The 21,157-nt window shown below is 46.7% G+C and overlaps 1 protein-coding gene across 2 annotated transcripts in view; it reads left to right on the forward strand.

Annotated features, from left to right (window-relative positions):
- The window catches only part of xpo7 (exportin 7), a 131,914-nt gene that overhangs the window by 69,743 nt on the left and 41,014 nt on the right, over positions 1-21,157 (forward strand). For both annotated transcript variants that reach the window (XM_070866166.1, XM_070866165.1), the window contains exons 6-12: positions 4-108; positions 3,206-3,371; positions 12,540-12,613; positions 14,906-15,025; positions 16,987-17,133; positions 18,637-18,809; positions 20,018-20,211. In XM_070866166.1, coding sequence (XP_070722267.1) covers positions 4-108; positions 3,206-3,371; positions 12,540-12,613; positions 14,906-15,025; positions 16,987-17,133; positions 18,637-18,809; positions 20,018-20,211 — 979 coding nt within the window. The remainder of the gene's footprint in view (positions 1-3; positions 109-3,205; positions 3,372-12,539; positions 12,614-14,905; positions 15,026-16,986; positions 17,134-18,636; positions 18,810-20,017; positions 20,212-21,157) is intronic.

Here is a 21,157-nt window from a genome sequence, read left to right on the forward strand (position 1 = left end):
TAGGCTGACACTACACACCCGCTGACAAAGCATAGGAAGATTGCGTCATCGTTTAGAGACACGTCACTATTTGATATCTTCACACTCTCGTGCAATTTACTAAAGCAGGTAAGTGCTTCACATGTTACCAACAATCAGACGGGACGGCAATGCTAGATAGTTAATGGGACCTTTAGATGATCGAATACCCTATTTGTACCAGGACGTCACGTCCAAAAGGCAGCCTTGTAGTTCAAATTATGTGGTGCAAACATCACTTGCAAAAGCAAGCATGAAACATAGAAACATAGAAAATAGGAGTAGTAGTATGCCATTCGGCCCTTCGAGTCTGCACAGCCATTCAATATGACCATGGTTGATCCTCTATCTCAACACCATATTCCTGCTTTTTCCCCATACCCCTTGATGCCTTTTGTTTCTAGAAATCTATCTATCTCCCTCTTAAATATATTCAGTGACTTGGCCTCCACAGCCTTCTGTGGTAGAGAATTCCACAGGTTTACCACCCTCTTGAGTGAAAATATTTCTCCTCATCTCGGTCCTAAATTTCCTACCCGTATCCTGAGACTGTGATCCCTTGTTCTAGACTTCCCAGCCAGGGGAAACATTCTTCCCGCATCCAGTCTGTCCAACCCAATCAGAATTTTATACGTTTCAATGAGATCCCCTCTCATTCTTCTAAACTCTAGTGAATACAGGCCAAGTCGACCCAATCTCTCCTCATACGACAGTCCTGCCATCCCAGGAATCAGTCTGGTGAACCTTCGCTGCACTCCCTCTGGCAAGTATATCCTTTCTCGGGTAAGGAGACCAAAACTGCACACAATACTCCAGGTGCAGTCTCACCAAGGCCCTGTATAACTGTAGTAAGACATCCTTGCTCCTGTACTCAAATCCTCTTGCAATGAAGGCCAACATACCATTTGCCTTCCTAACTGCTTGCTGGCCCGGCATGTTTGCTTTCAATGACTGGTGTGCAAGGACACCCAGGTCCCTCTGTACATCGACACTTCCCAAGCCATCACCATTTAAATTATACTTTGTCTTTATGTTTTTCCTACCAAAGTGGATAACTTCACATTTATCCACGTTATACTGCATCTGCCATGTGTGTGTCCACTCACTCAACCTATCTAAATCGCCTTACAGCATCTTTGCATGAACAGGTGATTCAGGATACCGTTCTCTAGCTCTTTGCTCTCGGTCTGTCCCCTGTGTGTGGTTTATACACTGCATGGGCCTTTTCCCATTGTCGGGAATGCTTGCCAGCCAGAAACATCAAGTCACAAATGAAGGACTGGTGCAGCCAGACGTGCTGTGACCACCGCCCTGAATCTACTCAATGATAGCAATGCGATGCAATGGCATTGGCCCAAAGGCGGGGCAAGTACTGCTACTCTGACCCCAGCCACAGGAGGCATCCCCTACTGCACTGCGACTTAGGACTCGCAGCCAGAAATGATAAAATGCACACATTGTGGGCAAGTATACATTACAAGCAAATCATTGGGCCGTAACTTGCGGGTGCTCCGGGTGCGTACGATGTACACTGGTGCCCGAAATTCTGGATTTAGGCGTGCACTGCGCATGCGCCAAAAGCCCGCACTTGCGATCTGTCAAAAAGTAAAGGGCCTCTGCGGGCAGAGAGTTGGGCGATTTACCCAGCGAATGTCCTTAAAACTCTTGCGCCTGGTAACAGCAAGCGCAAAGCCTGCTTTTCATAGAAGAGTACAGCACAGAAGGAGGCCATTCGGCCCATCGAGTCTGCGCCAGGAAAAATTCCAGGCCTCCTTTCACCAGCCTCCTCGCTTGATTTAACAGCCCTCAATTTGTAGGGGCAGCTGCCATCCTTCGCCAATTTGAGGGCACGTGGTTTGTTGGAAGAGTAACTTCCATTTGACGGCACATCTCCTCCTCCCCCTGACTTCCCCGCTGGGCCAGCGTAAGAGTTTTAAAAGATAGAAAAATTATATTTTATGACTAATTTTTATATTACAAACATTGTCCATTAAGGTAAGTTTATTTTTAACACTATTAAAACATTTTAAAAAATTCAAAAAAAAGTTTTTCTAAAACACTATCATTTTAAATAAGTGGTATGTTTTTTTTTAGTTATGTATTGATGGAATTTTACTTTCGTGACCTGTCTGCCATGTGGGACCTTATCAGAAGCCTTGCTAAAATCCAGACACACTACCCTCATCGACCCTCCTTCTTACCTCCTCAAAAAATTCAATCCAGTTAGTCAGACAAGACCTTCCCTTATCAAATCCATGCTGACTGTCCTTGATTAATCCGTGTTTTTCTAAATGAAGATTTATCCTGCCCCTCAGAATTTTTTCCAATAATTTTCCCACCACCGAAGTTAGGCTGACTGGCCTGTAATTACTCGGTCTGTCCCGCTCTCTCTTTTTAAAAAAAGGTACCACGTTAGCAGTCCTCCAGTACCATACCTGTAGCCAAAGAGTATTGGAAAATGATGGTCAGAGCCTCTGCTATTTCCTCTTTTGCTTCTCTTAACAGCCTGGGATACATTTCATCCGGGCCTGTGGATTTATCCACTTTCACAGCTGCTAAACCCTTTAATACTTCCTCTCTCACTATGTTTATTTCATCTAATATTTCACACTCCTCCTCCCTCATTGCAATGCCTGCATCACAATATGTTTTCTTTGGTTTTTTTATTCATGTATTGCGTTGTCTTTGTTTTTGGGGGTATTCCCATTCATAATAATGGGAGCTCCATACAAACAGAACTCACCAGTACTATCAATGAGAAAATACTTTTTTTCGATTGGCAGTCCGGCCCATGCAATCCCAGGATGCACTGGGCTGCGAATCTTTGCCCCGAAGCGGAAGTGTTCATTCCTCCGGGACCAACAGGTATTTTCTGAATTTTTTGGGATTCAGAAACATCCGTCTGTAGGAAGCCTCCAACCGCAATTTCTGGGCCATTATATTCATCAACCGACTATGGGCACTGTCACAGTAATTGGCGAATTGTATGTTTCACTGTTTTTCGCAGTTCAGGGTGACTAGATTGAAAATTTGACCTCCTTACACTTTACTGAAATGCCAGTGATAGCACTGTGGCGGATAATTGAAAGGTGTGGCAGTGAAAGCACTGACATTGATGGCCCTGCTCCGGGTATTGACACTCCTCCTGTTGTTTGGATCGGTGCTAATGGCATGCGTGTTCTTGCAGGCATCTGGGAAGAGCTTGAACCTGAATGACGAAAGCCAGCACGGTCTCCTAATGCAGCTTCTCAAGCTAGCTCACAACTGCCTCAACTTCGACTTTATTGGCACGTCAACAGATGAGTCCTCAGACGACCTCTGTACTGTCCAGATTCCAACCAGCTGGAGGTCAGGTAAGGTCATATTCAATACTTTTATCATCAGATTGTTTGTCACTATATTAACATTTAAGATGAAAATCTTAATCTCTCCCCCACACACACTTTCAAAAGGCTTTTGACAAGGTCCCACACAAGAGATTAGTGTGCAAAATTAAAGCACATAGAATTGGGGGTAAAGTATTGACGTGGATAGAGAACTGGTTGGCAGATAGGAGGCAAAGAGTAGGAATAAACGGGTCCTTTTCAGAATGGCAGGCAGTGACTAGTGGGGTACCGCAAGGTTCATTGCTGGGACCCCAGCTGTTTACAATATACATTAGTGATTTGGACGAAGGAATTGAATGTAATATCTCCAAGTTTGCAGATGACACTAAGCTGGGTGGCAGTGCGAGCTGTGAGGAGGATGCTAAGAGGCTGCAGGGGGATTTGGACAGGTTAGGTGAATGGGCAAATGCATGGCAGATGCAGTATAATGTAGATAAATGTGAGGTTATCCGCTTTGGTGGCAAAAACAGCGAGACAGAATATTATCTGAATGGTGACAGATTAGGAAAAGGAGAGGTGCAACGAGACCCCTGGGTACATCAGTCATTGAAAGTTGGCATGCAGGTACAGCAGGCGGTGAAGAAGGCCAATGGCATGTTGGCCTTCATAGCTAGGAGATTTGAGTATAGGAGCAGGAAGGTCTTACTGCAGTTGTACAGGGCCTTGGTGAGGCCACACCTTGAATATTGTGGGTACAGTTTTGGTCTCCTAATCTGAGGAAGGATATTCTTGCTATTGAGGGTGTGCAGCGAAGGTTCACCAGACTGATTCCCGGGATAGCAGGACTGACATATGAAGAAAGACTGGATCGACTAGGCTTATATTCACTGGAATTTAGAAGAATGAGAGGGGATCTCCTGGAAACATATAAAATTCTGATGGGATTGGACAGGTTAGATGCAGGAAGAATGTTCCCGATGGGGAAGTCCAGAACCAGGGGTCACAGTCTAAGGATAAGGGGGAAGCCATTTAGGACCGAGATAAGGAGAAACTTCTTCACTCAGAGAATTGTGAACCTGTGGAATTCTCTACCACAGATAATTGTTGAGGCCAGTTCGTTAGATATATTCAAAAGGAAGTTAAATGTGGCCCTTATGGCTAAATGGATCAAGGGATATGGAGAGAAAGCAAGAATGGGGTACTGAAGTTGCATGATCAGCCATGATCTTATTGAATGGCGGTGCAGGCTCGAAGGGCCGAATGGCCTACTCCTCCACCTATTTTCTATGTTTCACTCCGACACACACACTCCCCCACAAACCCTCCATCTCCTCCCCACCCTCCGTCCACCTCTCGCACCTGCTCTTTCTCTCCTATTTCCTCCTTCCCCCTCTCTCCTTTCCCCTTTCCTCCGTCTCTCTCTTCCCGCCCCCCCCCACCCTCACTCTCCTTCCTTCATCTCCTTCCCATCTCTCTCCTCCTCCCTTTCCCACATTCCTTCTCCTCCACCGTCAGTGTTGTTTAGTAGCTGTTGTTTCTATCTGTATGCTCTCACTGGGCCTGTACATTTTGTGTGGGCTGCATGATTCGACAATTAGTTTTAGTGTTTTACATTTGAACACATTAATTTTCCTGGCTGCGGGGACCCATGCAGGCTGAGCCAACACACACACACTGGTTAACAACATATTGATTGGCCAGTCGCGATTGTCGTGGGCATAAGCAGTGACAGGGATTTTGGTGTGCTTGATGCTGTGTAGAGATTTCCCACATGCACTGGTCTCCGTCTCTTTGCCTTTCTGCAGCATTTGTTAGCCATTGTCTGCACTGTTATTGTAGCTATCAGGTTCTTCATCATATGACCAGAATTCACGTTTTTTTTCCAATAAAGCTGCCCTGTCCCATATGACCTTTTCCATTTTCAAATTATGTAATTTAAATTTAATTCTGTTCACCTTATGAATTTCTAGGAAACTAAATGAAATGACCTTTTAGTTTCATCCTGGTGTCTCTTTGTGTGTTATTTAAAGCCGTTCGCATCAGTCCCTAACCATAGCCTGGTTTTGTTCTCTCATTTTTTTTGATTACGTTCCTGTGAAGTGTCTTTTACTGCGTTAAAGATTCTATATACATGCAAGTTAATGTTATTTTCTGTTTAGAGACTTAAATTCAGAGATTGACGCAGGTTTTTTTTAAATGTTTCATGTTTTGCACAGAATTCTCCCAGCACCAATTTCTCTCGCAAAGCCTAACGTTCATTTCTGTAAGCAAGTTATGAATAAATGGGTCATTTTCAGGTTGGCAAACTGTAACTAGTGGGCTGCCACAGGGATCAGTGCTGGTGCTTCAACTATTTATAATTTATATTAATGATTTGGATGAAGGTACCATGTGTAACGTAGCCAAATTTGCAGATGATACAAAGATAGGTAGGAAAGCAAGTTGTGTGGAGGACACAAAGAATCTGCAAAGGAATGTAGACAGGCTCAGTGAGTGGGCAAAAATTTGTCAGATGGAGTATAATGGGGAAAAATGTGAGGTCATGCACTTTTGATACAAAAAATAATAAAGCAAATTATTATTTAAATGGAGAGAGATTTCAAAATGCTGCGGTACAGAGGGAGCCGGGAGTCCTTGTACATGAAACACAAAAAGTTAGCATGCAGGTACAGCAAGTAATAAGGAAGGCAAATGGAATGTTGGCCTTTATTGCTAGGGGGATAGAGTATAAAAGTAGAGAAGTCCTGCTACAACTGTACATGATCAGATCAGCCATGAATTTATTGAATGGTGGAGCAGGCTCGAGGGGCCGAAAGGCCGACTCCTGCTACTATTTCTCATGTTCTGACGCTCAGTGACCTGCGTGTTTCACTGCCATTTTGAGTTAGCATTGCCCAGGGCTAACCGTTTCCTGTTTAGCAGTAATAGGGCGCACTGGAATTTGTTACGGACTGCATCTGGTGTCGATCTGGAAGGCTGAGTGTCTACACTGCTAGACCCACTTCACTAACATGAAAGCCAGTGTTTGACTATATTGACAATGTGATGATTTAAAGAAGCAAAGTTATCCACAGATTTAGGAAGATGGGAATTGTTCGATGAAAAAGATCAGAGTCTGTCTAGTTCGCCTTCTACCATCCTGGTAGTCACACGATCCAACAATAATGGAGTTGTTGACCAATCACAGCGATCAATGAGAGTACCTCTTATTCTTCTAAACTCTAGAGAATATAGGCCTAGTCTACTCAATTTCTCCGCATACGACAATCCCCCTATCCCAGGCAACTGCTGGCTTAGATAAGGAATGGTGTTGCAATTCTAAAGCAGAGTTATGGTGGAATTAAAAGCCCTGAAAATCTAGTCAGAAATGCAGGTCCCTTTGAACATTAAAATTCAATAAAGCTTGCAGTTCTATTTTTAGTACCCCAAAGTAATTTTGTTCTGGTTTAACATTGACATTCTCACTTGTCAAGTCTGAAATAGCTCAGCACTCCTTTGAGTTATTCCCTTGATCCCTTATGAAAGTGTTTTATAAAGATTTGCATTTTTGACAACTTACTTTGAGGTGGGGGGGGGGAAATGGAAGAAAATCCTGATTTATTTTCACAGACGAAAGTCTATTTGGCCATGATAGCAGAAAAATCCACATGTAATTAAAAGGCTTGGTGGTCAAAAGGTAAATGGAGTGCTCAGAATGAAATGCCTGTAGTGGGCAATTTTCTGCACACGCAGCCAGTCACTATCCGCGACACAAAAACATTGAGCACAAAGGTGTGATCTGCTGCGGCAGTGATTTCAAACATGTGCCCCAGTTACATTGTACTGGCACTCTGCGAAAGCCATGACCTAATCTCGATCACAGTCGAGGGTGATTCAGAGTCAGCATCCCCATTCTGGTCAGCCCATCTAGTCAGCAATCTCGCTCATGTGCTTCATTATGTAATATGAATGCATTTGCACCAGCCATTGTGCCTTACGGTTGTACTGGACCAGGCTACTGCACCATTTGGGCTTGAGTCTCCCAGTCTCGGCAAGTGTAAAACAAGCAAAGGAAAGGTCAGAAAACAGTCGGCTTAATATGTGAACATTAATGCATGAATCCTTAAAAGACTATGGGCGGGGCGGGGTGGGGGGGGGGGTGTGGTGGTGGGGGGGGGGGGGGGGTGGTGGGGGGGGTGGTGGGGGGGGGGGGTGGTGGGGGGAGGTGGTGGTGGGGGGGGGGTGGCGGCGGGGGGGGGTGGTGGCGGTGGGGGGGGGTGGTGGCGGTGGGGGGGGGTGGTGGCGGTGGGGGGGGGGTGGTGGTGGGGGGGGGGTGGTGGTGGGGGGGGGGGTGGCGGGGGGGGGGGTGGGGGGGGTGTGGTGGTGGGGGGGGGGGGGTGGTGGGGGGAGGTGGTGGTGGGGGGGGGGGTGGCGGTGGGGGGGGGGGGTGGCGGGGGGGGGGGGTGGTGGGGGGGGTGGTGGTGGTGGGGGGGGGTGGTGGCGGGGGGGGGTGGTGGTGGGGGGGGCGGTGGTGGTGGGGGGGGGGTGGTGGTGGGGGGGGGCGGTGGTGGTGGGGGGGGGGGTGGCGGGGGGGGGGGGTGGTGGGGGGGGCGGTGGTGGTGGGGGGGGGGTGGTGGGGGGGGGGGTGGCGGTGGGGTGGGGGGGGGGGGGCGCGGTGGGAATTGCCCAGCATCCCGATTGGGGGTGGTAACCTGCTGGGGCAGGGACTTGCCACGCCGGCCGCTGAATTGGGCTCACTGCCCCTCAAAGGAAGTGGAGCGTAATCTCGCGCATCCCACCTCCTTTAGCAGTGACACCAGCGGTGCTAACGGGACGCGTCGAGAAGGGCCGCTGCGCATTCTGCAAACCTCTGATGTCCTCCACGAGACGACCAGGGCAGCGTGGTACCACGCAAAAATACAGGTAGAGAAGTCAACCCGAGAATCGGCAAAAAATGTAAGATGGCGAGGCGCTGGCGACCTCCTCTTTAACTTCCGCCCTGCAAGCGGATGTCGGCCAACTTCGCGACCCCTGGGCAAAAGAGTAACTTGCGCCATTTCGCGCCCCCCCCCCCACCGGAGGCGCTAACGAGCCTCTGAAAAAGGGACAATTTCGGCCCCCACCACCTTAAAAACAAAACTAGGGGCTACACTTTCCTGGTCCTATACCTGGATGCATCAGATTGTTGGTGTGCAACATATACAGGAAAAACAGGTGGGGAGTTGTGCAGGCTCATAAGGGAGCCCATCCAAGTTTACACAGTGATTGTCCCTCACGTAACATTTCCTTAGAGACTCGTTTGCTCTGCAAACCTATGAAGATTTTGGGCTATTACTGTTTTTGGAGCAGTTCCAGTTGCGTGTATCAAGTTTTATAGCACTTGCTCAGTCTGCTGCTATGTTATTATATAATTTTGAAATAAATTCGATGTTAGTTTTAGCCAGAACACAGCTGTAAATGTCAGTTCCGAGGAGGCTGCTTCTGGAAACTTACGTTGTGGACGCGAGCTAAGAGTTGGGCGAGAGTGCAAACTGCAACAGCCCCTTTAAACAGAACAACTCTATACCCTAAACATAACCAGTACTCTCACTGGCACCTTGCATTTCAGAGAATCATCCTTCAACACGTTCAGAGGAATTGTTGAACGTTGGGACAGAAACAAACAATCATTTTACAGGAAACCATTCTTGTGGTTTTGTGGTTACTGAATAAGTTATTATTACAGGGAATTCTGTGACTTTTATCAGTGATTTGAGTTTATATTCTGTCACTCGGCCCATTTCCCCCATTTTAAAAAAGCAAATCGCTGCCATTGGCACTAGTGTTGGACGCTGGCTCTGGATTCAGGCTACATTTGCACTGGAACTGGAACGAAGTGGACCCACTTCACATTGATGCTCCTGTTACAGTGTGAATGAATTTTCTGGTCGGGTTGCCTTTTACCTGTGATTTATTGATGCACTGCAGACTGATGGAGGAAACCCTGACATTGTTTCATTTTTGTTCATCAATCCCATTTTATGCAGTGATTCACGTCAATGCTCATTACCAAAAAAAAGCCAGGGGGGAGCTGTGCTATAAAGTGTTCATCTCTGAGCTGCAGGACCTCCGAGGGGTCCAGTTATGTCGAAGCCTTTATTAGCTGAACTCAGTTGGAACCGCTCCATTTGGCCTGAGCACAGTTTTGTGCCGTGTGTCGGCACTTGCAGGGATATCCCTCGCCCAGTACAATGTGAGAATTACTCCATCGGTGGCGGGGGGTTGATTCCAGTCATCATGGAATCAACTACAACATTTTACTAAAACAACAGCAACTTGTATTTATATAGCGCCTTTAAAGTAGTGAAACGTCCCAAGGCGCTTCACAGGAGATAACAATTTGACACCGAGCCGCATAAGTAGAAATTACTGCAGGTAACCAAAGGCTTGGTCAAAAGAGGTAGGTTTTAAGGAGCGTCTTGAAGGAGGAAAGAGAGGTAGAGAGGCGGAGAGGTTTAGGCAGCGAGTTGCAGAGCTTGGGGCCCAGGCAACAGAAGGCACAGCCACCAATGGTTGAGCGATTATAATCAGGGATGTTCAAGAGGCAGAATTAGAGGAGCGCAGAGATCTCGGGGGGCAGATAGGGAGGACCAAAGGCCATGGAGGGATTTGAAAATAAGGATGAGAATTTTGAATTCGAGGCATTGCTTCACCGGAAGCCAATGTAGGTCGGTGAGCACAGGGGGTGATGGGTGAGCGGGACTTGGTGCGAGTTAGGACACGGGCAGCCGAGTTTTGGGGCAGCCGAGTTTTGGATCATCTCTAGTTTACGTAGGGCAGAATGTGGGAGGCCGGACAGGAGTGCGTTGGAATAGGCAAGTCTAGAGGTAACAAAGCCATGGATGAGGGCTTCAGCAGCAGATGAGCTGAGGCAGGGACAGAGACGGGCAATATTACGGAGCTGGAAATAGGCGGTCTTTATGCTTAGATATAAAAACCCAAATTGTTTATTTTTTCCAAAAGTCCACACTGCAGGTCACAAACGTTAGTCAGCTACAGTTTTTATAGGATGACGCAACCATCGAGCCTCATATGTATAACACAGTCAGAACAAACTGACGTCACAAAGTTGCTGTCGAAAGTTGCCTAGAACTTCAAATACATTGTCTGACTTCCAAGTGCTTTCGTTGTAACAACCGCTATGATGATGCTTTTAAAATGGCTGGAAGTATCGGCGTACTGAAATTCACTGACATCAGACTGCCGAGGAAGTGCTTCAGTGTCACGTCTGACGCTGCAGCGTAATTGGCTGGAAATGTCTTTTGCACGTGTCAGATGAGCTGAGTTGCAAAGTGAACTGCCAAAAAGAGCATTTGTTTAAGGGTAGAGTTCCAGGAGAAGTGCTCGGCGTGAAATGAGATTCAGGCCTGCAGTGAAGGGGTTGCTGTGATAACTTTCCGTGAGAATCAGAAGCCGTCTTCTGGCAGATGATCACACCAGCATTTGAGATGCTTTTTTCGCCGGCTTGATAAATTGCATCATTTTCTGTTTAGATCCGAAGGGAAAAAGACCAGGAGAGCCGGAAATGCACAGCAGCAGCCGGGAAGAGAGAGGACGGGCTAGCGTTTCAGGTGTGGAGCCTTCAGAACTGAAAACTAGGTGAGCATTTGGTAGGACAGGAGGAAGGAAAGGAGAGCGTGGAAGAGCCAGTAAATCTCATCAACAGATACAGTACCTGCTGTTTCTTTCCCGCTCCCCCGTTTGCCCCCCAACCCTACTAAATGCTTGCTTATCTTTCAGTTGTGACTAAGGGCCCACACTCCGAACGTTAGCTTATCTTTTCTCCTCGTGGAATATTAAAGTCCTGCTGTGCATTTCCAGCATTTGTAGTTTCTTTTTGTCTTGTGTGTGTTTTTTCCCCCCAAAGTGTCTGCTTGTCTCAGTTGGTTGGACTCTTGTTTCTGAGACTTGAGAGCAGATTCCAAGCTCTCACTCCCAGTGCAGTGCTGAGGTAGCGCTGCACTGTCTGAGGTGTGCCGTCTTTCGGATGAGACGTCAAACCCAGGCCCCCATCTGTCCTCTCAGGTGAACATAAAAGATACCACGGCCCTATCTAAAAAGAGCGGGGGATTGCTCCTTCATTTCTGGCCAGCATTACTCCCTCAATCAACATCGCCAAAGGCAGATTAACTGATGATTTATCTTGTTTGCTATGTGTGGGAACTTGCCGTATGCAAAATGGCTGCTGCATTTGTCTACACACCAATGGTAACTGTGCTTCTTAAGTAATTCATTGACTGCGACACGAATTGAACATTTTGCGGGTGTGATAAGACACTGCATGAATACAAGTTCATTTAAAAAAAAAAAATGTCTTCCTTTCATTTGGACTTGTAGTTTTGTGAATGAACGAGAGCTTTATTGTATTAAAACAATCGCACAGATGGGGGGGTCCGTCCTCTACTTAATATTAGAAACATAGAATCAGGAGGAGGCCATTAAGCCTCTCGAGCCTGTTCTGCCATTCAATGAGGTTATGGCTGACCTGTAACCTAACTCCATATACCCGCCTTTGGCCCATATCTCTTAATACCTTTAGTTAATAAAAATCTTATCAATCTCAGATTTTAAAATTAACAATTGACCCCCAGCATCAGTTGCCGTTTGTGGAAGAGAGTTCCAAACTGCTACCACCCTTTGTGTGTAGAAGTGTTTCCTAATTTCACTCCTGAAAGGTCTGGCTCTAATTTTTATGTCCCCAAGTCCTAGACTCCCCAACCAGCGGGAATAGTTTCTCTCTGTTTACCCTACCTGTTCCCCGAATATCCTGAAAGCTTCGATCAGATCACCCCTTAGCCTTCTAAAGTCCAGGGAGTACAACCCTAATTTATGTAACATTGTTTGCAAATCTATCACTAAACACGGTTCCGTGGGGGAAGAGACCAGCTTGTCTGCTGTTGTTTAAAGGGGTGATCCCACCTGGTATCGCAGCAGAAACCTTTTAATATAACCCCTCTTTGTGCCCAGATATTTCACTGAAAATGTGAAACAAGGAGTGGGTATGAGCAACTATTCCAACGAGCAGGGGGCTTGTCAGTTGGCAGCTGTTGTGTGCCATGTGTATTTAACAAGGGGGCAATACTCAGCTGGGCTTCATATCGTTTCACTGTTTTATTTTCTCCTTTTCTTTCACTGCTTCACGACTGCCGAGTTAAACCCTCCACTTTCTTTCAACAGCTTTTCTGGACTCATCAACCCTGCAGTTGTTTTTCGACTTGTACCACTCCATCCCTCCATCACTGTCTCCTCTGGTGAGTTGCACTTCTGTTTATCAGAGCCCCGAGATATAAAGGAGCTCGACCGATGTGAGGTAGTGGAGCGTGGGCTGTTGGAATTCTAAGTTGTCATGGCGATTCTCCTCATGGATGGAGGGTGACTATCTGCTAAGCTTTTTCTCTTCATGGGTCACACAAATGTATACCATGGAAACTTGAGAGCCATGTGTAAAGTGTAGGCCCGTGATCCTATTCATTTGCAGGTACAGGTACTAAAAGATCTTGATGTTCTGATTTAATATTTGTCCACCAATGATATAATAGCATTGAGAACATTAAGCCTTTTCCAAACCTCTCGGCCTAAAAAAATCAACCCAGCAAGTAGATATGAGCAAATAGGACTCAATTGCATGAACCTTGAGGGCCAGAATGCCCTTGGCTCATGTACTGTGCAGGGAACATAGGAACAGGAGGAGGCCATTCAGCCCCTCGAGCATGTTCCCCTTTAATTAGATCATGGCTGATCTGTATCCCGGTGTCCTAGGGCCAATATTTATCCCTCAATCAACATAACAAAAACAGATTATCTGGTCATTGTCACATTGCTGTTTGTGGGAGCTTGCTGTGCGCAAGTTGGCTGCCGTGTTTCCCACATTACGTCATTGACTACACTCCAAAAGTACTTCATTGGCTGTAAAGCGCTTTGAGACGTCCGATGATCGTGAAAAACGCTATGTAAATGCAAATCTTTCTTTCTCCGTAATCCCTTCTCCCCTGCCCCCTCTACCCTCATCATCAACAAGGAGCTCATAGAGGTCTCTGTTAAGATTGAGACTGAGACCAAGATTCAGGCCATCCATTCAGCTGGCTGTACTGCTTCCCCCACTCCCCTTTGTCCACCAAACTAAACCTCCCCCTCTGCCCTCGCCCTCGCCCTGACCCCATATTCTTGAGTTTCTCTCATTACCCTTTCTGAGTGCATCTTGCCCGGGAGACCCATCTCCTGTTTCTCGATCTTTTTCCCACAAAACTTGTTGATCACCCAACTACCCTGCCTGGCTCCCCTGCTAGTTGGCATTGTAAATGGTCCCCTCTCCTGAGGTACTGTCCACTCCATTTCATTATTGCTGTCACCCTCCATCTCTTCCCCCCCCCCTCAAAAGATAACACCCTGAACGCCTCTGGGACCCCATGAGAGATCTGCTCGTAATATATTAAAAATCTTGCTTTCAGCGTGTGCTTTCTGTAAGCGTTGCGCTCATTTCCTGTCACGCTTTCCCCGTCACACTTTGTTGACAGCACACCAAACCAGGTATCCTCTCACTTACCAAGACCAATACCTTGGAAGATGTGCTATTTTGGTAGATGCTGGTGGCCAAGTAAGCACCCGATGTATTATGTCAGTACCCTAATGAATAGAGCTTTGCACCTGTAAAAGCTTCCATATTAATAATTCGGCAACGATCCTTAACAGGGCTGTATGCTTTAATAATTTAATCTGTAATAATTTCTATTTGAATAAATGTCCTTCCCTTTCCAAACCCAATGTATCTGGAGTGGTTTCCTCATTCCCAAACGGACGATGCGAAGGATGAACCAGTCTGTCTCTGTCTAGGTGACTGGCACGTTTCGAAGAGCCTGATTCAGCACGGAGGTGACTTTGAATGGTCACAAACCTCAGGAGGTTGCACTGGTTTCAGTCCCGGCTGAGGGTGCGGTGTAAGGCTCGAGCGAGAGAGTTCCCATCCCTGCATTGGGAATGGGCAGTGCTTGGAAAACTAAAATCGCATTTGACACTTCTGGACAGCTGCACACAGACTCATACAGCACAGATGGTGGCCATTCCCACTCCCCCCCCCCCCCCCCCCCCCTGCTCATTCCCCATATTCCTGCAAATTTCTCCTTTTCAAGTATTTCTCCAATTTCCTTTTGAAAGTTACGATTGAATCTGCTTCCACCGCCCTTTCAGGCAGGGCGTTCCCGATCACAACACCTCGCTGCGTGAAAATAATTCTCCTCGTTATCCTCTGGACTTCTTGCCAATTAATTTCAATCTGTGTCCTGTGGTTACTGATCCCCCTGCCAATAGAAATAGCTTCTCCCTGTATTAAAACCCCTCATAATTATCAACACCCTGAACATGAGCGAAGTTGGAGTACAGTCATTTCTCAGTCACCGCCTGAGCTGTGACATCTCCCCTACAGGGCAAGTGGGATGGACCCTCAAGCACTGGGAGTCTCGGCACACACAGCAATCACTTCAGGCAAAGGCAGCTCCACAGTGCGTCAAGCTCCGCTTACTAACCCTAGCTTTTTTCCCCTCCCCCAGGTGTTATCTTGTTTAGTGCAGATCGCTTCAGTCCGGAGATCGCTATTTAACAATGCAGAAAGAGCAAAGTTCCTGTCTCACCTGGTGGACGGAGTGAAGAGGATATTGGAAAACCCACAGGTAATAAGACACCTAAACGGCGGATTTCTCAACACCCGGGTGGGCTGGATAGAAACATCAAAGGGATTCTTGTTTGAATTTTCTTTTCAGTGTGAAATTTCAGGATGGCCTGTTTGTGAACTGCATTGAATTACATAAACAACAGTGCATGAGACAGTTGTTCATGACCACAGCCACAGCTGGCCCCGATGGTGAGTGGCATTCTTGGTTGGGGCCACTGAGACGTAGGGCGCTTCAAGGCTGATGATTAAACTTCTTTTCCTCCTCGAGAAGAAAGGGGAACTAAGTGGAAGAGCCATTGTGGGGCCCGCCTCTGGACCTCCCGGATATTAGTCACTGAAAGGTGTTGGCAGAGCCCTGGAAACAGGAGACCTTTCACCCACTGGTCGAAACGGAAGGGGGAAAAAAACAAACCTGGGTTTACATCTTCGGGACTGAAGCAGTTAAATATGTAAGAACATAAGAATTAGGTTGTACGGCCCCTTGACCCTGCTCTGCCACTCAGTAAGACCATGGCTGATATTCTATCTCAACTCCTCTTTCTGCTCTAATAAGAGCATAAGCAATAATGTCTATTCACATTCGTGTTCCTCAGAATGGCTTGTATCTGTGTGTCTGTCCTTTCTTATTCTTGTGTGTCTCTTGCCCAGCAACTTACATTCCATAAACTTAGCTGCCTTTTCAAGTTAAACATAGAAGCAGGAGTGGGCCTTTCAGCCTCTCGATGAAAGGCCCACTCAGTGAGTTCCGCCATTCAATGAGATTATGGCTGATCTATCTACCCGGCTTGGCTCCATTATCTCTTAGTACCCTTGGCTCGCAAAACTCTATTTATCTCAGCTTTAAAATTATTAATTGAGCGAGCAAGAGAGTCTAGAGTGTACTTTTTAATTCAGCGTACTCCTCCATCTATCTTGGGTATGCATGCATCTCATGTTCTGTTTGTAACAGAAGTTTTACCCTTTTTGCATACAGCTTTGGCCTTCCTCTTAGCCTGTCACCTGCCATTTGCTTCTCCCAGATTGTCTTGGTAAATACTTCACATATCGAAACCAGCTACCGTCTAACATTGTGCTCATCACAGGCGGTCCCTCATAACGAGGATGACTTGCTTCCACATGAGTTCACAGATGTTTCAATGAAGGACCCGATATTCCAGTCCTGAACTCCAATTGAGGGGGTGGAAGATGCCTGTGCGTGGATTTTTTTAACGTGTGATGACCGTTGCACATCAGCCACCACATGGGCTAGGCCTTTATCCAGTGGCAAGGGTTGACCAGGACGACTGGAGACCTGCTCTGCTGCATGGACCCAGTGCGCGCACATATCGCAGTGTGGGCTACCGCTGATGTTGCAACACCCTTGGCAGCCTAAACCCCTCAGCCTCTCTACCTCTCCTCCTTCAAGACCCTCCTTAAAACCTACCTCTTTCACCAAGCTTTTGGTCACCTGCGCTAATTTTTACTTATGCGGCTCGGTGTCAAATTTCTATCGCATGGTACTTCTGTGCAGTGCCTTGGGACATTTCACTGTGTTAAAGGCGCTATATAAATACAAGTTGTTGGATGCCGTGTCGCTAGTGTCAGGGGGAACGGAGGGAGGTAGTTTAAAAGAGCAGTTCCAGTGGGGTCAGGGATAGGCATTGGGTCAAGCAATTTAAGGTCATAATCATTAGGGTACAGTATATGTGAGTGGATAGGTGATGGAACTGACTTATGCTTTCATTCAATGATTCAAAATACAGATTCTCTCAAAATCAAGTTATGGTTTAAATAATTTTGGTCTTGATTTTTGGCCTCGGGACATTTTACTACATTAAAGGCGCTATATAAATGCAAGTTCTGGTTGTTTAATTCTTATCAGCCTTGATATGTACGTGTAAAGTGTGGCGTGGCCTGGACTATTGGGCTGTTGCTTCTTGCTTCAGTCACAAACATGTAAAACAAACCCTCCTTTTGCAGAGCTTGTCCGACCCGAACAATTACCACGAGTTCTGCCGGTTATTGGCTCGACTGAAGAGTAACTATCAGCTGGGAGAGCTGGTCAAAGTGGAAAACTACCCCGAGGTCATCCGGCTGGTGGCCAATTTCACTGTGACCAGCCTTCAGGTACAAAGCCCAACTATCTTGCTGGTGAAGTTTACTCAAGTATATTTGTAGTACAGATGGTCGACACATGCTTGGCGTGGCTGCTGTGGTTGACAGTACCTTTGGGTGGGTTCCTGACTTCAAGTTTTGTGTAGGCTGGTGTTTGTGGTTTACAGAACCATTGGGTTGGCAGTATCTGCCAGTGGGTTAATGGGTCTTCAGTTGGCAGCACCTGTGAGCGGGGTTCTTATCTACAATTGGCACTCGTTTGGGCTAGACTGGTTTACAGAATCTTTGGGCTAGCAGCCTACAGTGGGCATTACATTTGATTGTCCCTTGATTAATCCGTGTCTTTCTGAATGAAGATTTACCCTGTCCCTAAAATTTCTTTCCAATAATTTTCCCAGAGAGGTTTGGAAAGTGGTTAAGAAGACATACAGAATACTTGCCTTTATTAGCCGAGGCATAGAATGCAAGAGCAGGGAGGTTATGCTTGAACTGTATAAAACACTAGTTAGGCCACAGCTAGAGTACTGCATGCAGTTCTGGTCACCATATTACAGGGAAGATGTGATTACACTCGACCCACAGAGGATGTTGCCTGGACTGGAGAATTTTAGCGATGAGGACAGATTGGGTAGGCTGGGTTTGTTTTCTTTGGAACAGAGGAGGAGGCTGAGGGGAGACCTTATTGAGGTGTATAAAATTATGAGGGGCCTCGATAGAGTGGATAGGAAGGACCTACTTCCCTTAAGCAGAGGGGTCAACAACCAGGGGGCATAGATTTAAAGTAATTGGTAGGTTTAGAGGTGATTTGAGGGAAAATTTCTTCATCCAGAGGGTGGTGGGGATCTGGAACTCATGTAGAGGCAGAAACCCTCAACCCATTTAAAAAGTGCTTGAATGTGCACTTGAAGTGCCGTAACGTACAGGGCTACGGATCAAGAGCTGGAAAGTGGGATTAGGCTGGATAGCTCTTTGCCGGCCAGTACGGACACAATGGGCCGAAATGGCTTCCTTCCGTGCGGTAAATTTCTCTGGTTCTATTCGATGATTCTTTGGGTGGGCTGGCGGTCTATGGTTAGCAGTATCTTCAGGTGGTTTATCGTTCGCAGTATCTTAGGATTGTAATGTACATTTGGTGATAGAATTTGGAGTTCCAGTCTGTATTGACACGACACTAAAGATGCAGAATTGGGTTGGGGGAAGGTCGACTTAAGGACATTTGAAGGGAGAAAGCTTAAGGAAATAAAAACAAAATGTATAGTCTTCTAAGACTGGGTTGTGATGCAATATTTGGGTAAACCTGAATTGTATTTGGCTCATGTTTTCCTTAACCAGAGGTGTTCAGTGTTGTATAGCGTAGCAATCTGTCTTGATTCGCCAACATGTTTACCTTCAGTTTTGGAGTATACTATTCAACATACCAAAAAGGTGGGTGGACATCTGTTAGATTCAGCCTTTGGTAACTATAAAAGTCAATGTCTTTTTATGATTCGCTCTCTTGTTGCGTTTTTCCTGTAGCACTGGGAGTTTGCCCCCAACAGTGTGCACTACCTGCTGAGCCTGTGGCAGCGTTTGGCTGCCTCTGTGCCGTATGTCAAAGCCACGGAACCGCACATGTTGGAGACATATACGCCGGAAGTCACCAAAGCTTACATCACCTCCAGGCTAGAATCTATTCACATCATTCTGAGGTACGGTGTCGGTTGTATTCTAGGTTAATCTCAGCCTGCTAAAGCAGCCTGCTAAAGCAAAAACCAGGCTGTGGTAATGAAATAAGAAATGGCGATGTGTATATAATCAACAGCGATGTTTATATTTATATATCGAGTGTTTGTGGCGAGATGCGATGAATGTTTGTGGCGGAGGAGCAGCGAGAGATCGTGGCGGAGGTGCGGCGAATGAGGGTATGGGTCCCAGAAGAGCTGAGGGCCCAGGGGCATTACGGGCCAGCCCACACTGCGATATGTGCGCGCACTAGGTCCGTGCAGCAGAGCAGGTCTCCAGTCGTCCTGGTTAATCCTTGCCACTGGATAAAGGCCGAGCTCTGTCAAGCCCGTGTGGTGGCTGGTGTGCAACGGTCACCACACGTTAAAAAATACACACACAGGCATCTTCCACCCCTTCAATTGGAGTTCAGGACTGGAACATCGGGTCCTTCATGGAAACATCTGTGAATTCATGGAAGCAAGTCATCCTCATTCGAGGGACTGCCTATGATTATATTTGATGTAGATTTATAAATTATATGTTTATTTAAAAAATCTAGTGGCAAGAAAATGTACTGCAGTTGTACAGGGCCTTGGTGAGGCCTCACCTGGAATATTATGTTCAGTTTTGGTCTCCTAATCTGAGGAAGGACGTTCTTGCTATTGAGGGAGTGCAGCGAAGGTTCACCAGACTGATTCCCGGGATGGCAGGACTGACATATGAGGAGAGACTGGACCAACTGGGCCTTTATACACTGGAGTTTAGAAGGATGAGAGGGAATCTCATAGAAACCTAAGATTCTGACGAGACGGGACAGGTTAGATGCGGGAAGAATGTTTCCGATGTTGGGGAAGTCCAGAACCAGGGGACACAGTCTTAGGATAAGGGGTAGGCCATTTAGGACTGAGATGAGGAGAAACTGCTTCACTTCAAAGAGTTGTTAACGTGTGGAATTCCCTACCGCAGAGAGATGCCAATTCATTGGATATATTGAAGAGGGAGTTAGATATGGCCCTTACGGCTAAAAGGATCAAGGGGTATGGAGAGAAAGCAGGAAAGGGGTACTGAGGGAATGATCAGCCATGATCTTATTGAATGGCGGTGCAGGCTCGAATGGCCGACTCCTGCACCTATTTTCTATGTTTCTATGTTTGCTTGGAGCTGGAGTTCAGCAGGTGTTTGTTGTCCGTAGGGATGGCTTGGAGGACCCTCTGGATGACACTGGCCTGGTTCAGCAGCAGCTGGACCAGCTGTCCACCATCGGTCGCTGCGAGTATGAGAAGACCTGTGCTCTGCTGGTGCAGCTCTTCGATCAGTCAGCACAAACCTACCAGGAGCTGTTGCAGAGTGCGAATGCCAGCGCCATGGATATCGCCGTGCAGGAAGGTAAGGCAGGAACAGAGAGCAGCTGCCCAAGCCTCCTGCAGGATTCATCTTCGGTCTGTCGGGCCTGGGCTCACGGTTTTCTCTCTCTCTCATACCTGTTGGCCTTTATTACAAGAGGATTTGAGTACAAGAGTAAAGACGTCTTACTGCAATTATATCGGGCCCTGGTGAGACCGCACCTGGAGTATTGTGCACAGTTTTGGTCTCCTTGCCTAAGGAAGGATATACTTGCCATAGAGGGAGTGCAACGAAGGTTCACCAGATTGATTCCTGGGATGGGAAGTGGGGTTGTCCTATGAGGAGAGATTGAGTAGACTAGGCCTGTATTTTCTAGAGTTTAGAAGAATGAGATGTGATCTCATTGAAACATACAACATTCTTACAGGGGTTTGACAGAGTAGATGCAGAGAGGATGTTTCCTCTGGCTGGGGAGTCGAGAACCAGGGGTCACAGTCTCAGAATAAGGGGTCGGCCATTTCGGACTGAGATGAGGAGGAATTTCTTCACTCAGAGGGTGGTGAATCTTTGGAATTCTCTGTCCCAGAGGGCTGTGGAGGCTCAGTCTTTGAGTATATTCAAGACACAGATCGATAGATTTTTAAATATTAAGGGATATGAAATCAGTGGAGTGGAGATAGAAGATCAGCCAGGATCTTATTGAATGGCAGAGCAGACTCAAGAGGCCGAATGGCCTACTCCTGCTCCTAATTCTTATATTCTTATGACCGAGGGTCATGCGTGGTCTCAGTGTGATTTCAATAGGTTATTGTGCCTAATGTATCTTTATACATTATTAAAAATCTTATGACAGGCTCAAACCTTATTTCTTGTTGCCACGAATTTTGGTCGTGCCTTTCTGTCAACTTTAACCATTGTGAATTGCTATGTCAACATACTCCATTCAGTTTTGCTGTCACGGTGTGGGTTGCAGGCTCTGGCCGCTCCG

This window comes from Pristiophorus japonicus, chromosome 22 (assembly GCF_044704955.1).
Source record: "Pristiophorus japonicus isolate sPriJap1 chromosome 22, sPriJap1.hap1, whole genome shotgun sequence".
Classification (NCBI taxonomy): domain Eukaryota; kingdom Metazoa; phylum Chordata; class Chondrichthyes; family Pristiophoridae; genus Pristiophorus; species Pristiophorus japonicus.